The 25,930-nt window shown below is 34.2% G+C and overlaps 1 protein-coding gene across 1 annotated transcript in view; it reads left to right on the top strand.

Annotated features, from left to right (window-relative positions):
- The window catches only part of SLC27A6 (solute carrier family 27 member 6), a 36,897-nt gene extending 11,442 nt beyond the window's left edge, over positions 1 to 25,455 (top strand). The window contains exons 4-10 of the mRNA XM_041401128.1: positions 855 to 979; positions 11,166 to 11,360; positions 17,337 to 17,427; positions 19,256 to 19,454; positions 20,036 to 20,133; positions 22,171 to 22,301; positions 24,369 to 25,455. Coding sequence (XP_041257062.1) covers positions 855 to 979; positions 11,166 to 11,360; positions 17,337 to 17,427; positions 19,256 to 19,454; positions 20,036 to 20,133; positions 22,171 to 22,301; positions 24,369 to 24,545 — 1,016 coding nt within the window. The 3' untranslated portion in view covers positions 24,546 to 25,455. The remainder of the gene's footprint in view (positions 1 to 854; positions 980 to 11,165; positions 11,361 to 17,336; positions 17,428 to 19,255; positions 19,455 to 20,035; positions 20,134 to 22,170; positions 22,302 to 24,368) is intronic.
- Positions 25,456 to 25,930: the final 475 nt, after the last annotated feature.

Here is a 25,930-nt window from a genome sequence, read left to right as displayed (position 1 = left end):
CAGGGGATCTCTACAAGCTCTTTTTGTGGAGAAGAATTAGTTATCATAATTTGCATCACAAATGTTTTGACTTCTTTATATTTAGGTCAAAATACATATGTAGTATTTTGGGTGTGTATGGTGCATTAGTGCATGTACCACTAAGCAATGTACAGTAGAATGGAATTAAAATGTATTTGGTGAACTTAAAATATTGGCAAATACATTGACTACTACAGACTGTACAAGCTTTTTAATGTATTTAAAATCCCATATAACTTTTTATCCATTTGATTTGTGTACTGTTTTGACACTGGCAATAAATCAGATGTATTACTGAGACAATGTAAGTGTCCTCAATGACCCTTTTGTAAAAGATTTATTTGGAACTCCATGGCAAATACTTTGTTTCCTTATGCGTCAAGTTCAAGTCAGAGCAAGGGAAAGATCATTGTGTTATGGGTTAATTCTGTCTGAATCTGCATTAACGAATACTTTCTTGAGAAATAAGGCTTCAGTGATACCCACATGATTTACTAATCAGCCTGAATCTTCTGGGTATTTTCAGTTAAACGCTTGAACACAAGAGTTCAGGTTAAACTCTTAAAATATGTTACCAACAAACAGTGTTGTAAGAAGAGAAGCTGACTTCTTGTTTTTAAGCTCTGATCTATTGCATTGCTCTCAGCCAGGAGGCTGATTTCCTCTGCCTTCTTTGTCTACCGGATTTGAAAACATGTCTTCAAATAAAACAGCTTAAATACCTCATAGCTCTCGGAGTGAGGCTGTTTTAGTTGCTCACATGATCTGTTTTATAGCTAAGCTGCCACACAGAGCAATTGCCTAATTTAATTTTCCCTACTGTTTCCATAAAGGTGCAACCTGTGTGTTAAAAAAGAAGTTCTCAGCTAGTCAGTTTTGGAATGACTGCAGAAGGTACAATGTGACTGTCATCCAGTACATTGGAGAACTTTGCCGTTACCTTTGCAATCAGCCAGTGGTAAGTGGAATCAAAGTGGTGCCTATTTGTCTGTCAGTACATTTATTTTTCTTCACTTGGGTATGCTAAAAGGGAAATTAAACTGTATTGGGAATGTCCTTCTGCCCTTCCTCTTATGTGAGGTTTTGCAAATATTTAGTGATATGTAGATGCTTAATAAAATTAACAGCTTGAATCATGAAGATGTACTAAAAGTATTATAAAGAATGATTTTGAGACTAAAAACTGATTCAGTATCATTTGGTGAAAGAGTACTATTTCACAGAATTTTGCAAGGTAAGTTCAGAAAACTAGGAGTACTTTCCAATGCCTTTTCTGAATTTTCAGAACTTTTTTCTTGGCATCTGTGTGTATCAGAGGTCTCGTGTTTTGTATACTGTGTTTTAGTACTGTTTTGTTTTGTGAAATGTGCATATTCTGAGACCATCTAATTAATATTTTTAACTTGGAAGGGGCTTGGTCTAGGTTAGCAGCTTTTTGTTCAAAGTGAAACCTTTGCTTTTTTTTCTGATGATAGAACTATTCTAGACAGCAAATATTTAGGAGAACAGAAAGAATTTTGTGAAAATATACAGAAGTTGGATGCAGTGCAACTGTTATCTCTTTGAAAGTCTCCCTTTGCCACTATCATAATTTCATTTTGTTATTTAAAAAAAAATAATCAATGGTTTATTTCCTTTTCAGTGAATTTTATTGAAATGACTCATCTTTTAGGAAAAGGTACCAGTAACTCAAAGTATTTAATTTGAAAATTATTAACATCATGCTTAAGCAGTATTCTAAAATAAGAGAATGCAAATCAGTCTTGTTTTCCAACAGAATAATAATTTGCATTAATATCGGAGTTGCTGACCAAAGAATGGAAAAGGTCATTGGATTGCTTTTCCCTGAGGAAAATTTTCAAAAGTATGGTTAAGCAATGTAGTTGTGGGTCATGGATCCAACTGCTCTATCCATGTGTGCCCCAGTAAAGTAGAAGTTCTTGAATTAAAGGGAGCATGCATGATGGCTTGGTGAAGACCACTGGTGCTGATGAGAAACCAGAACAGTGATACTTTGATTGTTTTTTTTTGGTCTTTTTTGAGGGGGAGTAATGTTTTGGAATTTGGTTTGGTTTTAATTTTTATTTGTTTGGGGGATTTTAACTTTCTAGTAAAATAAAAAATAGTTGATAACAAAAAAATCAAGCTATAAATCATAAGATAAGTCAAGACATGGAGGAGGCATACTTTTTATAAATTGTGATTTTTTTATTCTTCATTGTAGGGTAACTTGATTTCCACAAAGTCATTCCCTTCTCTCCAAAACTTCATAACTTCTGCTGTGTTTGCAGTCTGAGATATTAATTAATAACTTTTTCTATTCTCCTACTGTACAGGGAGAGCATGGCTTCTTTTCCTACTCCCTTTTTATCTTAAAGCACAAATTATAGATTAATGTACCTAATTTCTGAAACAAACTAATTTATTTTTAAATCTTTACTAAGCCACCAGGAAGTAAAAGCAATTTCAAATTGTGCAAATAAAGTAATTTATACCATCCTTAACTATTTATATGCTACATACAGTGGTTATACAGTCATTAACTATTCATTAACTGTATAACTATTCTATTTGTTAATTTATGTGCATACTTTCTAGGAGCTGGCATATCTAAACTCTTTCTTCTGTGAGGCTACAGATGTTTGTTTTGTTTTGTTTTTGCCTGCTTGCTAAGCCTCAAGAAAAATTCAAATTATAAAACAAATCAGTTTGACAGCTAGGTACTTGAAGAAAAATATTAAGTATTTGTCATGTTAAAACTGGAAGAGAAACATGTTCATACAAAAATAAGTGGAAGGTTTTAAAATACCTTATGCAATTTACTCTTAGTTTTCAAGTAAGTAAAATAATTACCTGGGTTGGATTCCCTATTTAAGTTTCATTAATGTAGAAGTACTATGTATGCTAGCAGCATGAGAAAGATATGGTGCATTTTAAAGTTCTGTCAGGATATTATGTGGCCACTGTTCATGAGATTAGAGTGCTACAAAGCCCTCCTAATCAACCCAGATTAATCCATAGCAATTACCTTATTTTCTTAATTTGTTTCTTCAACACTAAACTTCAGATAAATGGTATATTGTTTGCAGTTGGAGTCCATGCTGTGGCCTCGTATTTCATAAATTCCGATTTGAACTTTGGGCAAGTCTCTGTGGTAGCATATAGGCTCTTGGCTGAGCTTTCCCTACTGGTTTTGTCTTGTTTGATCATTCTGCCTCCCACTCACATCTGCAAAAGCTCTTGAAGGCTCTTGCAGCAAATTTTTCTGAGGTTATTCTGTATCCAGTTTGGTTTAGTAATCTGTTGTCTGGAAAGAACATTTGTTAGGAAAGGAAGTTGTCTTTCTTCCTTAGGTACAAGTACAAAAAGATCCGGTTTTATGTGACATTCATAGATTTTGCTGGGTTTCCATGTGAGTAATCCTCATGCCTGCCCTCTTCCAAACACTTCTGCAGCATTTTGATTGTAGTGAAAATACAATGACCTGCATTGATGACTAATAGCCATCAGTAGCAACGAAATGGATCTGTCTGTAAGATACTAGCATGACTAGTCCAGTGAAGAAGAATATTCAGAAAATTGATAAATTGCTCTTGATGGCTGACATTGCTCAAAGTCTCTATTAACAATGATCTGAAAAACTACAAGAGTATGGCATAGCAGAGCTCCCTGTATTGCCTCTTAGCAAAAGCCTCGGAAATACTTCTCTACTAATCTGTGGGAATATTTTCCTTAGACACTTGCAATTAATTTAAATTTTAACATCTGAACTGTAAACGAAACCTTCCAAAGGCAGTTGCAGATTTATTTCAAATTTGATGTAATCATCTACTTAATAATGCATTGCATCCTAAAGCTTTTGGAAAGATGGGAATGGTAATGCGTCTTCTCTTTCCTGCTTTTCTGTAAAGAAGACCTGCATCCTGAAAAGTGTTACAAACAGAGGGTAGGAATCAGTGTCCTTAACCATTATGTCATGTTCTCTACTTTTGTAAGCTGTGATGCAGTATGACAGTTTTTGTATGATTTATGATACCTTGCATGAAATAGGTAAGCTCGCTATTAAAACCAGTGTTCACTTCTGCTTCTATTCAAAGTCTGTGTCACAAATAATTGTATCATTGCTTACAATTTCCCATTTAATATGTGTCCTGTTTTATGTCCACTTGGTATTGAGACCATGTTACCCTCTGGCACAAGTAATATTTCTTATTTCCTTGGAGTTACCTAAGTGTATAAGACCATGCTTATCAGCTTTGAGACTTTGTTTTGTTAAGCTGAGGCAAAACAGTCTCTCTACTAGATACTGTTTGGCCAAGGGTTCTTTGGATGGGATTAAGCTCTCTGAAATTACTTCAGAGAATATGCTTAGGGATTTATTGTGTTAAAACTCCTCTCGGTTAGAACAATAGTAGTTTAGAAGGTGAAAACAAAGAATTCAGTGGTACTGGGATAAGGCAACAGAATGAATATTTATTTTCCTGCTGTCGACTAAAGTGTTGTGGGAGGTGATGTAAGGATGGGGTTTATGTAGTTGGATAGCACTGTCTCTCACCGAGAAGCAGTTTTCCTTGAAGGAAGGGAATTTAATGGTCACATAGCAAGGAGAAATTAGTCACTAGGCACTTTTCTACAATGCAGGTTTTGCTTGTAATCACCTTTTATTTCCCATTAAAGTTTAGCTCAATTTATGCTCGGTACTGGAAATTGTTCTTTCTGATATCCTTAAAATGTGGAGTGGAAATCTGTTAAGCCCCTTGCAGGCTTTTGGCATAAATAATTTATTGAATACCCTAAACCAGTAATGTGACACAGTTACAAACAACCACATCTGTACTTTCCATGGGAAGGCTTCTAAGAATCTCTACATGTCATTAAAATTTAATTTACAGAGGTGAAGTTTGCAATTTGTATATTCTTGTAGTGATCTATCCTTTTAAAAAATCTGAAATCATTTTTGCGTGTCATAAGACATTATTCTTAATCCAAATACTGCTTACTGCAGTATCAGCAGTTGCTAAAATAAAATTGAGCATTGCTTTTACATACTGTTAGAGAAAATATAACTTTTAGGCTAAGAACGTGTCCAGCACGTCTTAAATTAAAGCTTAGAATAGGTCATGAGATTTGGAAGCTTGTATTTTTTTCTCTCTAGACTGTATCATTTGACCTTATAAAGAACAGACTGTATGTCACAACAAACATTTTGTTTTTAACTGCCATAACTACAACAATAGTATTATTTTTGAAAAGTGGCTTTAAAACACATTATAAACCCACCTATATTTCTTACTGCCTTCTGATACTTACAGATACTGGCATACCTCTCTTGGTACCAACAGATGATCCTGTGGCTGTCTTCTCATTCTCCTCACTAGTAATGGTAAAAGGTTTTCAGATGTTCTTTGTGGAAAATGTCTTCTGTGATGTCCTAGGAAGCATTAGTTTTTCATATACAAACAGCATGGAAGGCTAGTTACAGCATCAACTACTGATTCTAGCATGGTGGATCATTACCTAAGAGGTCATACAACTTGGCCAATTTCTCTCCTTCCAGCTCTCAGTTTTTCCTAGACTTGTCTCTTGGGTTGAACAAGTGGAGTCATGCAGAAAATGTGCTTTTATTAAAGCCTGGAAATCACAGTCATGCTTTCACAAAGGGAAGCTTCACATTGCTCACAGAATACTGTATGTAATGTGCACCACAAGAAATATCTGCATGTGCTTTAATTCTCTGAACTGACCTTTGAAAAGTTTTGTGTGATTTATTTTGACTAGTGCACTCCTGGGACAATCACCAAAAATACAATTACCTCTTTCATATTACTGGGTTGAACACAGACAAAAGTGGGGTTTTTTTTGTTGGTAGATATTTTCTGAGGTGATGTGAGTACAACTAAACAAATTTCCTATTTGAAGAGCTAATTGAAGAAAGCTTCTTTTAGAATATAATTTTAATAGATTATCAGGAAATTGATTATTAAATATGGGGTGAGAATGAGCTATATTAAATAGCAAGCAACCAGTTTCTGTACTAGAAAGATGTGTCCTTATCCTACTTTTCCTGTCCTTTCTTATGGTGCATCTCTTCACACTCTTCCTGTTCTCTTTTATTTGTATTTTTAAATTTGGGTATGTGTTTTGCTAAAAAAATCTAGTTGCAGTTTATAATTAGGCATTACTAAAAAATGAACATGGATGTGCATCTTGAAAAATATATCTGTTATGGTAGGGTATCTCCCATCTTACAGTCTAATAAACTACCTGATGCCCCTTTTTCAGGGCTAATGTATCAATACAGGAACGAGTGAATGTGTTGTTACATACACACCTTGTAAATACTTGAATGCAAATCCTGTGTCATCTCTCTTATAATATTTTATATTTAACAGATGTTTGCATTCTCAGGCCCTGAGATTGCTTTCAGTTTAATCAAGGCCATGATACAGAGCAAAATTCATGCCTCCTTTCCTTGCATTATCTTTGCTTCTCTCCATTTGGATATTCCTTATGCAGAAATAATTAAAAATAATAAAAGCAGGGCAATGAACAATGAACAATTTCTGTGTTTGTTTAAAGCGGCTGCTTTAAATGCAGCACATTTTTATGTAGCTGCAATCATTAATCCTTCCTGCACCAGTTAGTACACTGCTGATAGCACTCTAAGAGGCATTTAATCATGTAGATGTTTGTTGAGAGCACTTAAGGAGAAAAGACTGCTGGATGAAAAATCCCAGGTATGTGGTGTTTAATACAGTGAGGCAGATCTTGACTTGTCAGTTACTTAATATACGTAAGAAACAAGCACGCGAGATGGATATATATTGTGTCAAACTGATTTATGATGTGTGCAGATGTTTGGTACACAGTTCAAAGATCTTGGCAGAATGAATGGAAAAAAAAATTCCAGGTGTATGGTAAGAACTGTTCTTGCTTATTAATGCATTGATGTCAATGAAAAAGTTGTAAAAGTGCTTCATCTTCACTGTTAGAAATAAGTGGATGAACACTGAACCCCCATTTTATTTAAGAATCACTCTGAATTAAGAAAATAAAATCAAAGTGTAGGAAAATAAACAGACATTTTTGGAAGCTTTGGAAAGATGTTACTACCTTCTGTTGGTCTAAAATCTCTTATCCTCACTATCTGTGGAGAGCTATTAGTAAATTCAGAAACACAAATCATAATTGAATTGTCAGAGGACATGCAATTTGAACTTATTTGTGGTAGGTGACCAGGGTAAGGCACTGAGTCCTTTGTAAATGAGATTTTGTGAGGAAATACAGCTTTTAGCGTAGGAGGTGTTAATTTGGTACAGTGCTTTTGCAGTGGGCTGAGAATACGCATGCACACAATTGCTGCATGCCAACTGTTGCAGGGCAGCTGGCTGACATGCCGCTGCTTGATCAGGTGTCAAGAACAGGGATAACAGAGCTTTTCTGCTGGAAGAGAGATGTATTAGGTGGCTCCTTGGAATTCCTTCTACTCATTTAACTTTTCTTATTGTACCAAAGGTAAGGTAGTTAATGAAATTCCATCTGAAAATGGCAGAAGTTCAAAACCTATTTGGTCTAGTCAGTTTAAAGCATGAATTTCGGCATACTTATTTTATTTCTTTTTTCATTACGACACCCTTCAGTGTTCATCACTCAACTGTGTTTTTGTAATTTGGCTGAATTATCATCTCTTTTCCTTCCCTTCTCTTACTTACAGCATACGATTTACTCCATAACTATTGAGCCACTGTGCCCATGGATACCAACATTCCTGTCCTAAGAGTTGGGCTTCGGCAGTTATCTGTACAATAACATATGTTATTTGGTGTTTGATGTTAAAAACAGATGACAGATGTTAGAATGGCTAACTCTGTTTTCTTTACTGTGTGTCACTTTACATTGAAAGTTAGTTGCATATAAAGCTAACATGAACTAATGTCATATGTTAGTTATAAAACAGATAAAAATAGAGAAGATATTTCTGTATTACTTTACTCATATGTAAAACTAATGTAAGTAAAACTCACTGCTTGAAGTTGCCCTAATTTTAGTAATTTTCTTCATAGTTATTAAACCTGCTGGGAGATGAAATTACATATAATTTTCATTATTACAGTTGAAAGACTGCTAAATTGATGACAATTTAAATGTCTTCAACAGAAAACCGTGCAGTACTCCTCAGGGATCTTGTATTGACAGACAGGTACAACTGTGGTGGGGCTGACTAAATCACAAACACGGCAGCTGCAGGAATGCAATCTAACAGTGGATCTACCTTAGTTGTGAAGAAGTGAATTACTCCTCTACCTTTTAGAAATCTGCTTTCTGTGGTCAGTTCTTGGTAACATCGTACACCTTCTTTGTATTTTTGCAAAAAGGCTGAGTGCTGTGACAGCATCCCTTCCTAAAGTGAAATTGTTTTACATTGTATTGTTGATGTTGATGATAGGTGTTAACATTGCAAGAAAAGTGGGATGATGTAATCCTCTCAGGACTACTCTGCATCTTTTTCACTAAAGAAACAACTTTGTGTTGTATTAATATAAACCAGCCAAAGTATTGTGAGGAACTGAAATTACTGCACTTTTAAATGATACGGTATTTATTCTTTTGGGAAGAACCCCCAAACACTATAATCCGTGTGTAAGTCATTGTCTTCTAGTTCATCCTGGAAGATGAACTAGACTAGGCAAAAAAACCTATCTTTTCAGCAAACAGCTATCAATGCTTTTATTTTTCTTAAAGTAAAAATAGTAGAAGCAAAGTCTTTTTATTAGCTTGGTCTCTAGAGGTTTTGAATGTTCCTAGCCTGATGAAAGATTCAATTACTGTGTGTATATATATATATATGCATATGTTTGTCTTTTCTGCTCATGGTGGAACAAAGAATTTCCTTGAAAGTATCTCCTGAGCTATTTTTTGTATCTCAGCAGAGGCAGTAGATTTGAATAATTCAGTGGCATCAGCAAGAGATAACTGCAGTTTCTGCAGTGTCCATGGCTATGGACACATTTCAGTTTCACATTTCATTTCAGTTTGGCATTGAAATTGCAAGGCAAATAACTCACTTTGAATTTTATAAAATGTGTACCATTTTGTGGAAGAAGAAAAAAAACATTAAAAGGTTTCCCGATTAAGTTCAAAGTAACACAGAAACATTTTTGCGTAAAAAAAAAAAGAAAAGAGAATGTTATTGTTGTTCATTGACAATATATATATGTAGTGAATTTTAATTTATAATATAACAGATGTTATTATTTCAAGTATGTAAAAACCTACACTGTTGCATTGTGATATTGTGTCTGAAGTTGAAAAAACAAACCACTGTAAAAATTACATCTGTGGGCAATTTTTAGATACTTTGTTCCAGGCTATGTCCATGTCATATTTGTAGTGTTGTGTAATACAACACTTGTTAATGATTTAGCATGAATTCAGTAAAGTATGTGTTTATGTGTTTAGAAATTACTTTCACACCTAAAGATAGAAGGGGAAAAGCAGGAATTGGGTTCTTGTAGAAACAGAGTTGTTAGAGACCAGGGGAGGCTGGTGAGTGATGTAGTTTTAAGGTAGAATAGCAGGATAATGCCTCAGATTGTAACCTGCCGACACCTATCTGCATCTAGTGAAACAGGCACTTTCCTTGCTGAATCATTTCAGCAAGAGAACTTACTTTGCAGAAGGAAGACTCTAAAGATGAATGAATACATTTTTATCTTTCTGTGAGTTACTGGTTTTGAAGAGGGAAGAAAAAAACATAGTGGTCTTTGTGATTTAGAGTTTAAAACTCCATTGTGTTTGCAATTTTTTGTTACAGTAGGAACAATTCACATCCTCATGAAAAGTCTAATTTGTCCAAGACACAAGCCCCAGAGGAGCACTGCTGTCTATGTACTCAGTTGATGCTTTACTGGTTTTGATATTCAAATTGTTCAAAAGATTCCTGTTTCACTCAGCTGACCAGATCTCTTCACAAAAATAATTTGGTGTTCAGATAGATTTTTACTATAAAGCCATAAATAATTCATACTGGTTTGATGGGGGGGGGGGGGGGGGGAGGGGCATAATAGAAAAGTAGAAAATAGGAACTCTTTCTACAGTATATGTGTGTGACTGTATACATATATGAATCTATGAAAAGAATGTGAACACATGCAGATGTGTGCATTTGTATATAGAGAGGTGTTTGCATACGTGTATAGGAGTGTATGTAGATGAAGGCATATAGAGACTGTTGCAGTGGCAGCGTGCTATGCAGTTCTGAAAGTATGTGGTAGCAAACTGTACCTATGTTTATTTTGAGCTCTCACTTCTAGAGCACTCTGTATTGCAACTTGAAATGATTGAAAAGGGAGTCATAGTTTAAACTAGGTGAAATTAAAAGAAAATAAACCCAAACAAATCCAAACAGTACAGATGTTTTGCCTTCTGGTACTTCAGCTTAAATAGAATTGTATTCTAAAGGTGGTCCATGCAATCTCAATGTTTGGGAATGTACAGATAAAATCAGAACCTCTTACTGAATTGGATACATACTACTGTGTTCATTATGGTAAGCATGGGACCTTACAACAGTAAAGACTCAAGATCACTAAGAAATAATGTATTCCAGTAACATTGAATAAAACCTTGCGAGTCTTAATATTGAAAAAAGTACAGAAGATGACTCATATGCAATGTGTGGGAAGGAACATATTTTACAAGTGTGTGAAATCTGATTGTTTCCTCATAATCAGTCTGAAGACAGAAGAAAGTAACTATTCATCTCTTCTGACTTTAATCCCATGACAGAAATAATTCCCATCATTCTCTGTTCTTCCCAATTTTTTAATTCCTCTGGGGAGAAATAGAGTGAGACAAATAAAACTTTTAAAATATGGACCTGTTTATATAAATCATTGTAGCAATTTTTTTCAGGAAATAATTTGTTTGTTCAACGAGATATTAGGTTTTAGATTGCAGCTTACTGCTTTGCAGCTGTCCACCAGCTATGCCAGCTTTCTTTAACTTCTTGAGTGTTATTTTTTCCTTTTTTTTTTTTTTACTGGATGTATTCTGAAGAAGGTACGTTTTTCCTGCAATGTATGCACCAATCAAATGCAGTTTTCAGTATACTATATTTTAATTTTTCCCCCTTTTTTTCACAGAAGGAAGGAGAAAAAAATCACAAAGTCCGACTAGCAGTTGGAAATGGAGTAAGAAATGATGTTTGGAGGGAATTTTTGGACAGATTTGGTGCTGTTAAGATCTGTGAGTTCTATGGTGCTACTGAAGGAAACATTTGTTTCATGAACCACACAGGAAAAATTGGATCTGTTGGGCGCACCAATTTCTTCTATAAGGTGACTATTTATTTACATTCTACTTAGTAGTAGTGCTGAAAAATTGTTTCTTAGTTGTAGCACAGTCGTAAGTCCAAGACAAATTTTCTAACATGGTTATTGCAAGTTAGTTGACCCTCTGTAAAATATTGGCACCCAACCCAGCAGTTCACTCAGCAGGAACACTGAGATTTTTTATAGAGTTCACAAGAATCATAAAGGCTTTGGCTCTCTTGTGAATGTTTTGAGTAGTCTGACAGTTGCCAAGTATAGTTTCAGGTCTCTACTACATTAGATGACATAAGAAAAAGCTGGATTTATTTTAATGCCTAAGAACTCCTTATTGCTGAAATAAGACTAAAAATTTCCTATTCTGATTTATTGCTCTACAAATTATAGTTAGAGATGTGTTTATATAGTATGTTGATATTACATACTGCTATGTAAATATTTGGCATAAATGGGAATTAATAATAATTAATATAGTGTAATAATTACATACAGTAGCATATAAACAGATACAGATTTAATAGATATTCTATACCTAGGTGCAAATAAACATAATTAACTCAAACTACATCTAGCCTGTATCAATATTCAGAAATGTTAAAGATAACATAATACATATATAATCACTGTTGAGGTATTGTAACAGAGAATACTTGGCCAGATTATTAATTTTAAAATGCTATACCCCTTTATCTACAGTCTAGTGTGGGTGTTTGCTGTGTTCTAGGCTACTGAAACTAGGAAAAAACCCTGTTCTGTTATTTCATCAGCTTTGAAAATGGCAGTCATATATTTTGGGGAGGAGGATTACATGTTATTTATATCACACATTATGACTTTCCTTTGTCCTTCTGAGTAAATGAAGAATTTATTTCTGCTTGAAATTCACAGATGTGCTTTTTCTTTTTGATCCTATAAGGACAATCTTTTAACTGATTTGAAAGTCTCAAACAAAGTAACTAACACATGTCCCAAGCTTTCTGGACCAGAAGGGTCCAGAACTGGTGCAAGAAATCGGAGATCTGGAATTTAGGGAGTAGTAGGTGAACCAGGAACCTTACAGCTGATGTTAAATTTTGTTTCAGATTTTTCTAAGCCTGATGCCTTATAATCTTACAAAATTTTTCTAAGCCTGATGCTTTATAATCTTACAAGATTTTGCATGTGTTCCATACTTGAGTAAACTTGTTTTCAGTATTGCGGAACTTTTGATAGATTTTTGTTATAAGTCATTAACCTTTTGGAAATATCTCGTGAAATGTACAGCAGATAAAGGTTAAACTTGAAACTACCTGCACATTTATTTGTCTGTATTTTTAATCAGCTAGTGTGGGGATTTTGCATGCGACACTAAATATATATTTTATTGCCATAGTTAAGTTCATTTTTATTTATTCCAGGCATTTGCTCTGGGGGTTTTTTTAATACATTTTTCAGCTTGCAGGTAACTAAACAATGCCTTCTGAAGTGTGGCTGTTGTTTGTTTCACTTCAGACTAAATGATATCCACTAGACAACTAGTGATATGTAAAGGAGAGCAGCATAATTTCTGATTTGTTGACTTGTGAAAGACCTGAGGCTGGAAAGAAAATCTGTCTCCTGCTGTAAAGCACACAATGGCACAGACACGGCCCAGCCACCCAATCCCTAACATTTCTTGTTTCTTCAAATAAATGCTACAACATCTTTTGGAACATTCTCTTGACACACAGGACTACATGAGATAACCTTTAACATGCTTTCTAGGGATTTCCTGAACACCTATTTCTAGAATAGAAAGAAACAGAACTGAGAACGTGGGAAAAAGAGGTGTGTTCATATATGTGATACACTAAAGGAGAAGGAAGAAACTTGCTCTCTTCCTACAGCATAATTGCACAGCTTGCAACAAAGTAAATGCAGTACAAAGCCCTATAGATACAGATATTAGGAGTATAGAGGGAATAATAGCAGAAAGTTTCAAAGTATAACATTTTTAGTGGGGGAGAGGGTGGGGGAAAGTAAAAAAATAGCAGTGCATGCTGTTTTAGGTAGTGACAATGACACAGTTTGTAAAGGTGAAATATAGATAAAAATTACAGCTTTAAGAGCCAACCTTAACTCTGAGTGAGAAAAGTAACTTTTCTACCAGTGACTGCTAAAGACTGGGGATAAAAGTTTGTGATAAATATTAAGGTTCTACAGAATACATTTATTTTCATAAAAATATTGGAAGACATAAGGTAATAGAAAGAAGCAGATGAATGTTACAGCAGTTGGCAGAAGTTACTGTATTTAACATGTTAACTAAAAGCAGTGCCCTTGTTTGCACTTCTTTCTTTTCACACTGTGTTCTTTATACAAGAGGGATTGGTTCATGTGCTTGAAACCCTCCCTGTAGAATATGAATAAATCTTTCAATAAGGATGTTTACATAGAGTCAATTAACAGAAAAGTAGAAGCCTCTGAATAGCTTTTCAGCTGGTGAAACTTAAAATGTTTCACAAAAAATACAATGTCTTGATTAACACAGTAATATAATAAATTACTGTTCAGTCTTTACATCTGATATACATATGTGTCTAGGTAAAGTTAATAATCAATTACATTATATATTACATACATTATGCATATATTTATATAGATGTGATACGGAAAAAATCTTGAAGACCCTCAATGTCTATCAATATATAAATCTCTTTCTTATGCTGAAATACATTCTGAGTGATGACAGACAACAAGGGAGCTTGGGATTATTGAGATCCAAGGAAGCTTATAAGAAGGGCTAAAAATAACCCAGGGTACATTCACCTGAAAAGCATTATGTAAAAAAAAAAAAAAAAAAAAAAAAATCCAAACTTTATTTGTAAATGTAATTTCCCATTATTTTAAGCAAAGATACTCAAACTATCACAGGAATCCAAATTATGCAAAATATTATAGATAAAAATCAGCTTTGAGCTGAGAAACATTTAGATTTTATAACAAAACTTATAATTTCAACATATAAAATGGCTTTCACACAGCCATTCAGAATTAGTATTATGCACTTCTTCATGCAGTCATAGAACTTGTGGCAGAAGACAAATTATTTTGTTTAAAAATAAACAAAGTTAATTTTAAGCAAATTTTAAAATCCTGAAAAACTGGGATCAAAGGAAGAATACTGATGTGTAAATCCAAGCAGTGGAAGCTCCTAAGTACATTGGCTAATGAAAATTAATGTTGTTTCTTCTCCTTTGACTAATTTTGAGCAAAAATAATCTAAAGTACTACAAGTGTTTTCTAAGGTATTATATTCTTACATGTCATGACTCAGTTAATATCAAACATAGCTTAAAAGATTTGTTTCTTGGTTTTGTTTACTTTGGCTCACAAAGTTGTGTGGAGTACCTATGCAATCTACTTTTTACAATATAAATAAGGCATTTCAAGTATATTTTTTAAACTGTCTCTTAGATATGATGACACTATGCTCCAATTTTTTTTTTCTTACATTTCAGTTTTTATAGATGCTTGAAACTAAATCTAGTATGTGTAGTGCTTTGTTTTCGAAACTGGTATTCTCCAAGAGAATTCAAAAATACTTCACCTCTAAAACCAGTAATAAAAAGTTTGGGATCTCTATTTTCTGTTAAAGGTTCTCTGAGCATTCTCTGCAAGTGGAAATGTTAGGAATGTCAAAACTACTTTCAAAATAATATTTAAATTCACATATTTGCAATCTAAAAATAAAACAGGTGAGGGAAGCTGTTAATAGATAACATCTAGGCAGCATAGTAGTAGACAATGTTGCACATTAACACCCCTTTCAGTTTCAGCTCACTAAATGATGCTTTTTGTTTGCTACACTTATGTTGTGCTTCAGAGAGTAAGATGTAGATTAAAATGATCAATGTTGGATGCAGTACGCTGTGAAAATAATATGGTAATGCTTCAACAGCTCAGGTCCTTGTCCCATTAGAATTTAAATAATGAGGCGAACGAACTGTTAGTCTGTGCACAGACTAAATACTTTGCTGTGGGGCTTTAATTTTCTAGTTTTTAATATGAAAAGCAAGCTGCTTAGAATCACAGAATGATTTAGCTTGGAAAATACTTTTGTGCAGGCACAGCTGTTTGCACAAACTATGCATAGTTTCGTTATGCATATTTAATACAAGATGCAGTTCTTTCTTTTAATTATGTATTTTCATGATTATTATTTCAGAAACCTAACTGGAATACACTTTGTTAGTACTCTGAAGTTGTAGGCAAAAGAAGATGTAAATAACATAGTATAGTTATATATAATAACATATATATATATATAATAAGTTTTTAGATTATCTCAGATACTGAATTACAGTTTCTGAGTGTTTTTAACAACTTAAAATAATTCTTCATTCTTTCAGAGCTTAAAAACTGTATCTTGTCAAAATACTACTCTGCGTGATGCACTATTTTAAGCTACTCTAATCAGACACAAAGCCAGTAACATTTAATTTTATACCATTTCATTCTTATTATTTATATTACTCATTGCATTTTAAACCTATCAAAGTAATAAATATCAATGTAAAAAGAACGAAAGTGAAGAAGAGTAGCATTTAAATGTAGACAGGCAAAAAAAAAAGACCTACTACCACTCTGTTCCTCAAGAATAATCAATTATTTTCTAATTGAGGCAAACTTTCTGGCCCTCAAATTCTTAACTTTGTTAAATGATTTAATCTGAGGTTAGTAAGAATAATTACCCTTGACTTAATTAAAATAGTGTCCCATTCTTGAATCATTACTTTGTTTTGCAGACTATGACCTTTTTCCTTTGATCAACTGTCAGAAATATCTTTTTGTTTCAGACGTAGGGTAGAAGAAAACATAGTGCTGAACATTGAAAGGACTCAATGAACCAGTTTGGTCCACATGAGACTGAAATTGTGGGATTCAAGTTACTCTTTATTCAGATTTCTTTGAGAAAAAAATTATTTCTTTATTTACAACAACATTTCGAATTAGGATAAAGATTAGCAACTCTTTATCCAAGTTAGTGGCAGAAAAGGAAAGAGGTTTATGTTTTAAAATCCTACCCTTTACTTCAGTCACTTCCATATAACCCTCCTTAAGTTATATTGCATTTCTTTATTGTGAAGAGTGCAGGTCTATGTTAATTGTTCCCCTATTGCCAGGAATTCTCAGGAGAAGATAATTAGTTTGGTTTCACTAGTTGTTAAAGATTGCTGATACATTTCCTTTTGGGAAGGCAACACAGAATCCCGAGCGGGAAAAGCTGTCTCTTTAGAATAATAGACAATTTGGACCACTGCAAGCACAGTTGTCCAAATAGTATCAGGAAGTATCTCTTAAAGGTCCAGTTTGGATTCATACCACAGCAGAAAAACAAAGCAAAATAATATTCACATGCTGTATATTCAAGGGTTAAAAAAAAAAAAAAGTGTTGCAGTTGCTAGTTTTGATAGGAGTATCTTGTCCTTCAGTTTGCTTGGAGCCATGGCAGGATGTACTCTTCTGCTGGTGCTCACTTCCCATCACCATACAGGAGCCTGAGAAAGCAAGAGGGAAGAGCTGAGGCTAGTTAAGCAGCAGTAAAGCCCAACAGGAAGCAGGTTTTCCTTTGTGACGTCTTTCACCTGCCAGCTGTTTTCAGTGCCAGAAGATTCCAAGAATATGTCATATCAGCCATCACCATGAAATATCACTTAAATTCTAGAGACAATGGTTCTGTTATGCTGACTCACATTGCTCTTTCACTGATGATGTACAACCCACAACTTACCTATAAGAAAATTAACAAAAGGACAGCTCTGTGTCTTCATTTACAAAACTGTTTTGATGTTGCTTACCTCCAGGAAATGGAATGTATTTACATACAGAGTATTTTCAGTTTTAAATGAAACTGCATTCTCCTTTCAGATGAGTAAGACCAGAGTACAGGTTTCCTTATGTGTATTTGCTGCCACCAGATGTCACTGTGTAGATGAGTAACTGATGACTTCTTCCCTTTTTTAGCTTTTTTTCCCATTTGATTTAATCAAGTATGATTTCCAAAAAGATGAACCAATTAGAAATAAGCATGGTTGGTGTGAAAAAGTTAAGAAAGGTAAGTATGTATTTTAATAGGATATTACAGTGTATTGATTTTAATAAAAATACTTCAGAGAATTGTTTTAAGGAGGCTTGCTATTGTGTTACTGCAGTTTACCAAATTAACTATTACTCTTTGCTCTGAAAAAAAAGCAATATGATTTTTGATCTCAGATAAAACAGCATTAAACATACCAGTGCTGATACCAGAAGCACTCAGGAGATCCTTGGATGTATTCACAAAAGAGTAGTGTTCAAAAGTGATGCTATGGCATTATCTTTGAATTTATACATAGTGGCATCTGTGTTTTTTAAAGGAGGTTAACATAAGGAAATGGTTGCCTAAGAGATCTACAGGAAGGACTGGTGGATTAGACCAAATGCTTTTTGATGAGAGATTAAGTGTTTCCGACTAGGTGATGTGATTTAGCTTAATAATTAAAAAAAAAACAAAAAACAAAAAACAAAACAACCAAAACCCCAAAACAACAAAAAACCAAAACTGCTTTATTATAGCTGTCCTAAAAATATTTACCAAAAATCATGATTACACAATTTTTCAAAGCGTTACCACATACCGGAACATACATGGAACTGTTGGAGGGTAACAACAGCTGAAACTGGAGGAAGAAAAACTCATATTAAAGGTCAGGCAGACAGCTTTAATAGGGAGCTGAAACAGATTTTTCAAAGGAGTTATGAGATTCTCTAACAGTTGGTAATCAAACATGGGCACTTTGAAGATGATATGTCACCAAAAGCTGAAATTTTATAGGCATTTATCTCTATGGATGCCAGACTGACCTGTAGAGGGAACATATACTTTAATTAGACACTTAGTCTAATTTTTTTTCCAACTACACCATTCAATCTAATGAAAAGTATTATCTCTATCTCTGTCCTACCCATGCTTATTTCTTCAGAGCATTATGGCTGCAGTGATAATACCAGTGACCTAAGTACTCCTACTTTAAACACTACCAGTTTATGGGAAAAAAGGCACAGCTTTTATTTTTTAAGGAGGCAGTCTTAAATTAAAAACTATGCCTACTTTTGGAAGCATTTTGATATATTTTCATATTTATAGTTCTTGTCTCTGCTGTAAAGTAATGGAACTCTTAAGCTGTATTGTTCAGAACCTGCTCCCAAAAAGGTTATTTCATATAATCATTCCATACTCTGCAAACTAACACCCTTGTACTCTACAAGCATAAGAGGCTAATCCCTTCCCCTACTCTCCTTACTTTTTTCAGAAAAAAAAAAAAAGATTAAACTTTTGTATTTTACACCAAAAAGTAAACTGATGATTCTATATCACTTTAATGAATATCCTTAAGAAGTCACAGAATCACAGATTATCTGAGTTGGAAGGGACACAAAAGGTTCCAGTCAAACTCTTGTAAGTGAATGGTCCCCACAGGTATTAAACCCACAAGGTCAGTGTTATTGACACCAGGCTCCAACCAACTGAGGTACTTTCAGTGTTCTCAGAACTTCTGAAAAGAGATTAAAGAGGAACATAGTTCCTGGGCTGAGCACCTACTTCTGATTAACACTAGTTTTTCATTAGGAAGCTGATAAAGCTGACACTCATTATGGAAATTCAGTAACATGTGGGGAGTCAATTCAATATTAACTTGAATGGTGCACTTTCAGAGGATTCTAAACTGCTTGTGAGTTTACAAATAGATAGATGACCCTTCTGGGAGAAAACTGGTGAGTCACCAGGAAGAAATACAAGTGACTGTGAATTTGCGTGGACAATATTGTAAGTAATGTTGATGTCAGGTACAGAAAGGTCCAATGATATTTTGGGTTTATATTCTTTCAACGTCTCTGTATAGGTGAGGCTGGTCTTCTGATTTCCAAAGTCAATGCGAAGAACCCCTTCTTTGGTTATGCTGGCAATAAAAGACACACAGAAAAGAAATTACTCTGTGAGGTATTTAAGAAGGGAGATCTTTATTTTAATACTGGAGATCTAATGGTTCAAGACCATGACAATTTTCTGTATTTTTGGGACAGGATTGGAGATACCTTCAGGTACAGTTATTGGGTTTTTTTCCTATTTCTTCATTAAAGAGATATAGAATGGAATAATGTGGTTGGATTTGTTTTCAACTGGAACTGTTAAATTTATTGCTATTGTTATGTAGCTTATCGTGATTCTGAAGTGGATGATGAACACTTAATTTTGTCACAAGTGTTCTCTGAGTAATATTCCTGGAAGTGGATGATTCATTTTCAGAACAATTCATAGGAATTCCGGCTCTTTGATCATGCTTTTCAATAAGCATATAACTAGTGATGGATTTGCTGTGAGCAAGGAAGTCAGACACTGTGGAGAAAAATGTATCAAATAGCACAGATTGGTCACTTTTGATACATTTATGTACATGTAAAAAATTTGAAAACAATTGTATTTATCTTCAGTGGCCCTTACAGTGTTATAACGCCCAGTAAAGGCAATGAGTTGCAACATTGTCTTCTGGTGATCAAATTCTAATATGACAAGTGTGAAAAAATATGAGGTACTGTCAGTCTGAAATGAATGGAGCTTCTACAAAAGATTTTTTAAAAGGACAGATGTCATGGAATTAAATTATTGTTTTCACATATTTTAGATGGAAAGGGGAGAACGTTGCCACTACAGAAGTTTCTGATGTCATTGCAATGTTGGACTTCATACAAGAAGCAAATGTGTATGGTGTATCTGTGCCAGGTAAAAAATTCTCCCAGGTTCATTGAAAACCCTTATAACCCTTTCTATTTCGTGTTTTAAACCTATGAATCATATTTGATTGAGTCATCTCTTTAATATCCAGCTAAAATGTAGATGCATGTAATGAAAATACCACCCGATTGTGAATGAGCCAGTGAATTATGCATTTTTTATCTCTATTCAATGAGGAGTATTTTTGAAAATCTACCATGCATACATTTGTGATAGCTACATAACCTAAATTAGAATATAAAGATTTAGTAAATTCACATCTGCGTAAAATCCAGACACGTGCCAAAATAAAATGTAAACAAGGTAATTCTAAAGTAAGTCTGAAGAAAAATAGATGAAGACATTTTGCTGTCTTATTTCACTTTGCCTCATAAAGTAACTGTAAACAGTTAAATTATAAAACTAAGAAGAAAATGAAAAATAATATAAAAAGAAAAGCAAATGTGTAAGGAAGAACATTTACTAATTTCTTTTAATAGGTTTTTTTTTGTTATTTTTAATGAGATTGGATGGGCTTGCTTGTCATTCATGCTAAATCTTTTTAAAAAATACATATTTGGGCTCACTGGGATAAAAATAAGTTTCTATATAGGAGACTGTTTGGTGCTCTGCTTTGCACCAAACTAAAACAGTGGCTAAAACAGTGTTGCTAACTTAACAGTGCTTGGCAACCACTGACCAGAGCTTGCACAGTACAAGGCTTTCTCTGTGCATGAGAATGCTGGGGACAGCAAGAACTTGGGAGCAGATGTAGATGGTACAGTGGTCTGAAACTGACCAAAGCAATATTCTGTATCATATGATAGCCATGCTTAGTTATTAAAGCTGGAGGAAAAGAAGCGAATGAGAGGTTTGTGGGTGTGGTGCTTGTCTGCCTAAAAAAACCACTGCATGCTCCAAGTGAGGTCCTGCTCTCCAGGAAGTAGCTGGACATCTGTCCGATGATGGGGAGTATCAAATGATGTCCCTGGTTTTGCTTTGCTTGTACATGTATCTTTTTGTTTCCCTATGAAACTGCAATTACCTTAACACTTGAGCCTTGCTTTCCTTCACTTCCCATCCCATGGCAGAAGGGATTGAGCACAACGCTGGCTGGACATTTGGTTGCTGGCAAGGATAAACCCACCACAAAATGATAAAGGAGTTTAAAATGAGAAAAAGTGTCACTTTCTCTCATGTGAAGCATGAACACTCACTTGAACAGTATTTTAAAGCCAGAGAACATGAAACATCATAAAAGACTGTCTGAAAATCAGATGCAAAAGTATGAGAGATGCTAATTTCCTGTACAACACTTACCTGTTTACCTACTCAGTTTATCTGACTGTCTTGATTATTGCACTTAAGGATAAAAAAAATCAAACTCCTTACAGATTTTATAGCATTAGCAAAAAATTAAAACAAACCAAAACAATGATAAGGTTGGCAGAACATCTCTGCTGTTACTACTAGCTTAAAGTGTTTTGTTACCTACTCAGTTGAAGTGTTCAGTTAATTTTGATAGCTGAAGTTCATTGCTTTTACCTTTTGTCTATTTTGTTCCTTACCAAAGACCCACAGTGCTCTCCTTTTCCAGGCTAAACAGTAAGAACTTTTAATTACTCTCTGTTAATTCAGATCCACAGTTTTGAGAAAAGATACTGGCAAGAGAAAGAGACTAAAACAGAAATGGAAGATATAATTGGCTACTCCAGGAAAGATGCTCTTCACTCTTGTTTTCGAGAGAGGAATGTTGTTGATGTTTATCCACATTTATCAATTATATCAAGCACAGGACTCCATTTAGTCTTACCCACCACACTCACTTACAGCATGAGTTGCTTAATTGATCACTTGAGTGATGTCCAAGTACATGTAATACCGCATAAAATATGAATGAGATCTTGCAGCTTTACTGAAACTCAGAATGTGATATATGACTCTAGGTTTGTTAATGCACTATGGTATTTTTTTTTGTATGGTTTATCATTACGATGTCAACTTTATTCATGTTACAAAATTGTCATCTCACTTCCTTTTGTGCAGACCATGAAGGAAAAGCAGGAATGGCTTCTCTTATTTTAAAGCACAATGCATTGTTAGATTTGGAGCAAATGTATAAGCAAGTGGTGACCTATCTACCGAGTTATGCTTGTCCCCTTTTCTTAAGAGTCCAGGTAAGCTGCGTTATTGCACTGTGTATACAAGCATCTACATAATTTAAACTCAGAGATAGCTAAGTGAATAACAGAGTGCTTGTTCATGTATCACTAGCCTAGTTCTAGACCAGGTCCTATTTGATGTCTTTATTAATGGAGTCCTGGAAAGGGGATTACACAAAAAGTCAGTGAATTTGGAGATTATGTTTAAATGAGAGAAACTGTACAAATGAGCAAGGACAGAGATCATACAGAAGGATTTGGGGAGATTAGAAGCATAATCATTGTGAAAGAAAAAGATTCAGATTTAAAAACATGAACAATTGCATCTGGAGAAAAGAATCTAAAATCCATTTTATTCAGTGAAAATGAGAGAGAAATAGAGCTAAAACAGGAGACAGTGGGCTGTGCACAATAAAATTAATGTTACTTTCTGTGTAATAATGACAAATATTAAAGCATTTGAAAATATACTAGGTAAATTGAAAAAGTGAATAAAAAAAATGTATGTTATTGTTGCCATCACAGTAATCATCAAAGTCATTCTTATTTGTGCACTACTTTGCTCCAATAACTGTCCAGTTTGGGGAAACAGCCCCTCCCACAGAGTGTAAAAATTTAACTATAATAGAGTGGACTACATAGAGCTAGGAAAAAATGTGAGAGTATCAAAAGCACACAATAGTGATTACCATGATAAATGAAGTCTGATGAGCACTTTCATTTCTGTAAAGTGTTTTGCAAACATCATGGTAAGACAAACAGAAAAGTGTTTTGGAAGATGTTTGTGAAGAAGTCCCCTACATTCAAGGAACAGATGAAAAAATAGTTCTTGTTTAAAGAGAGAAGTTATGGAAGTCGGTATCTTAGATCACTCAGAGATTGAATGTTGGTTCAGAATAAAGAGGGGAAACAAAAAATCTGTGAAAGACCTCAGAAGTGAAGTATGTTTGTATGTATCTATCTATCTCATAAGTCCAGGAAGATATCTTGCAGCAGCATTCTGATGTGCGTAAACTAAATTAGACTTGAGAATGTTGCAGTAGTCTGTTTATGAATTATGAGAACCTAGTCTAGATTTACTCCTGTACAGTTGTACCAAAAATCTTCACACTAGACAGAAGGAATCTGATTCTTTGGTATTGCACTGATATCAAGTATCTGGAATTTGAATTTATATTAAAATTTAAATGCCTCCATTACAGACACATTGCTGTTGGCACAGCTGTCATTAACCAAGAAAGAAGGTAGAGGGTGGAACTTCAAGGGAAAAAAATTAAAAACATATTAAGCTTGATCTGACATATAATCATACTTTAGAAGATGTCAGAACATTTCCTAGACCAACCAGAGCAGGTAGATAAAATCTGAAGGTTTGCCTGGAGTAGATAAAAGAGCTCTTTGACTTTTTTTTTAACATAATACTTTTTTTTTTTTTTATTCAGAGATTGTTTGCATATATAAAAAAATATAAAGACAGAAGATGATGGAGAGAGGTCAAAAAGTTGGGCTGAGCAGAAGTAGTTAGAATAGAGAAGACAGTCTTATTACAGATGTCTCACACCACTTTTCCAAGGGATACCATAGCACTGGAGCAGTCTGAAAACAAAATGTACGGTCAAGATCCATCTTCCTTTGGACCTAAATATGAGTATGGCTGATTTAGTACATGATTCTTTCAACCCCTTTTGTGAGGTAACAACAGTCATAGTTACAGTAAATCTCCTGAGTTTTATCATTAAGGAATTCTTGGTAATAACAGGTTATACTCTCAGAAGCTTCATGGTGTGTAGTTTCCTTTTATGATGTGCCTAGTGAAGAAGATCGATTGTCTAGGGTACACTGGGGTGACATACACCACATGTGACACTAAAGAGACACTGCACAGGGATGCAGACAGAAAAGGGCTCTAGCTTTTGTCAGCCACATGTCTGGTGAGGGTCTGCAGCAGCACACAAGCTCCAGTTTTTCAGCACAATGAGAATAAACTGACTTACATCAAGTAAGACTTTGAAAAACAAACATGAATGTGAGAAAAAGAAAAGTAGCTTGTTTTTGAATAATGTCTCTCTCTCTCTACTGCAGGAAAAAATGGAAATGACAGGAACATTCAAACAACAAAAATTTCAACTTGTGGATGAAGGTTTTAATCCATCTACAATTACTGATCCCCTTTATTTTTTAGACAATTCTAAGAAAGCATATGTCTTGTTAACCAAAGAATTACATGAGATGATCTTATCTGGGAAAATAAAGCTTTAATTAATTGACCATGTAATAGGCTATTAAGGGGGACAGTCTGTACAAGCTATTGTATGAGAAAACAATGCAATTAATTACCAGTATTTATACACAGTTATCCAGAATAAGATTTTTTATATTTGATATTTTCATTCAGATATGTCTTTACTTACTTGATCATTATTTTTTACTAATCATTTTTTACCTCTTGAGACAATTTCTAAGCAAATAACCTGTAAAACATAACTGAAATCTATTTTATATTAACTTTGGAATATAAATGCTGAATCTGATACTTTTTCTTAGTACTAAATAAACATAAATGATACATGGTATGACACATGGTAGAAAAAGAATCAACACATAAAGATACTGTGCCACATGTTGTGTCTAAAGAGAGAATATATGCCAGTAACATATTTTTTTTTCTGTAGTTTATGTACTTCTGAATATGTATTTTAAGAAGTAAAAGCTTGACACTGGTTGGAGGAAAAAATATTTTCTGCAGAGGACTTTTCTGATGGAATATAAGATAAAAGAAACTGAAGCAGAAGAAAGTCCTCCAAACAAACTCAAATACTAACATCATTGATGATGAATTTTTTCTGTCATAATCTGTGCTCTTTCATTTGTTAAACTGGCTCTTCGGAGTGTCAAATTCTGAAGACAGAGCAAACTTTTGTGAAATGTGTAGTAGCAGATCAACAATACGCAGAGAAAATCTGCAAGCTTAATGGGGAAAATGATTTATATAGCATTAAAAGAATTATTGCAGCACTTTATGTCATGCACATTGAGTACCAAATAGCTTCCACATTCTTAGCAATGACTGCTAGAGATCATTATTTCATTAGTACAGAATATAGCTGAATTTTTAAAACACTAGATTTATATGTTCTAATAATTGCTTTTTCGAAGTTTTAAAATAAAGTGTAAGATTATTTAAACCAAATACCATTCTGTCTCAGTTTAAGTCTGCTTGCACAAAGTCTGTTTTCCAGCCTCTTTTGATACTTTATTTGCACAATGCTTTCTTCTAATGCAGTGTGATGCCCACTTTGATCAGCCAGAAGCAGTATCAGAGAATACTGAAAGGGTGACTCTCTCCAGCACAGGGCATCATAAGTCTCTTTTCCATCCTAACAGTGGTATGAAACTAGGTTCTCATGAAGGAGGAGGATGTAACACACTTTAAAAATAAACTTCTTGTGTCTTTGTACCTTTTTCATCTAATAAGACATTAGAATGTGTCAATTTTTGAACCTTGATTATTACTTTAACTGATTTTCTTTAAAAACCCAATCCAAGGATGCAGTGAAAAATAGATAAGGATCATAACTTACTCATATTTTTGAACACAATATTCCTTAAGGGGCTGCCAGTATAAATAACGAAGTTTACTATTT

Source organism: Onychostruthus taczanowskii, unplaced genomic scaffold (genome assembly GCF_017590055.1).
Source record: "Onychostruthus taczanowskii isolate IOZ18803 unplaced genomic scaffold, ASM1759005v1 scaffold186, whole genome shotgun sequence".
Lineage (NCBI taxonomy): Eukaryota > Metazoa > Chordata > Aves > Passeriformes > Passeridae > Onychostruthus > Onychostruthus taczanowskii.
The sequence above is the reverse complement of the archived record's forward strand: the minus strand, read 5'-3'. Positions and strand labels throughout refer to the sequence as shown.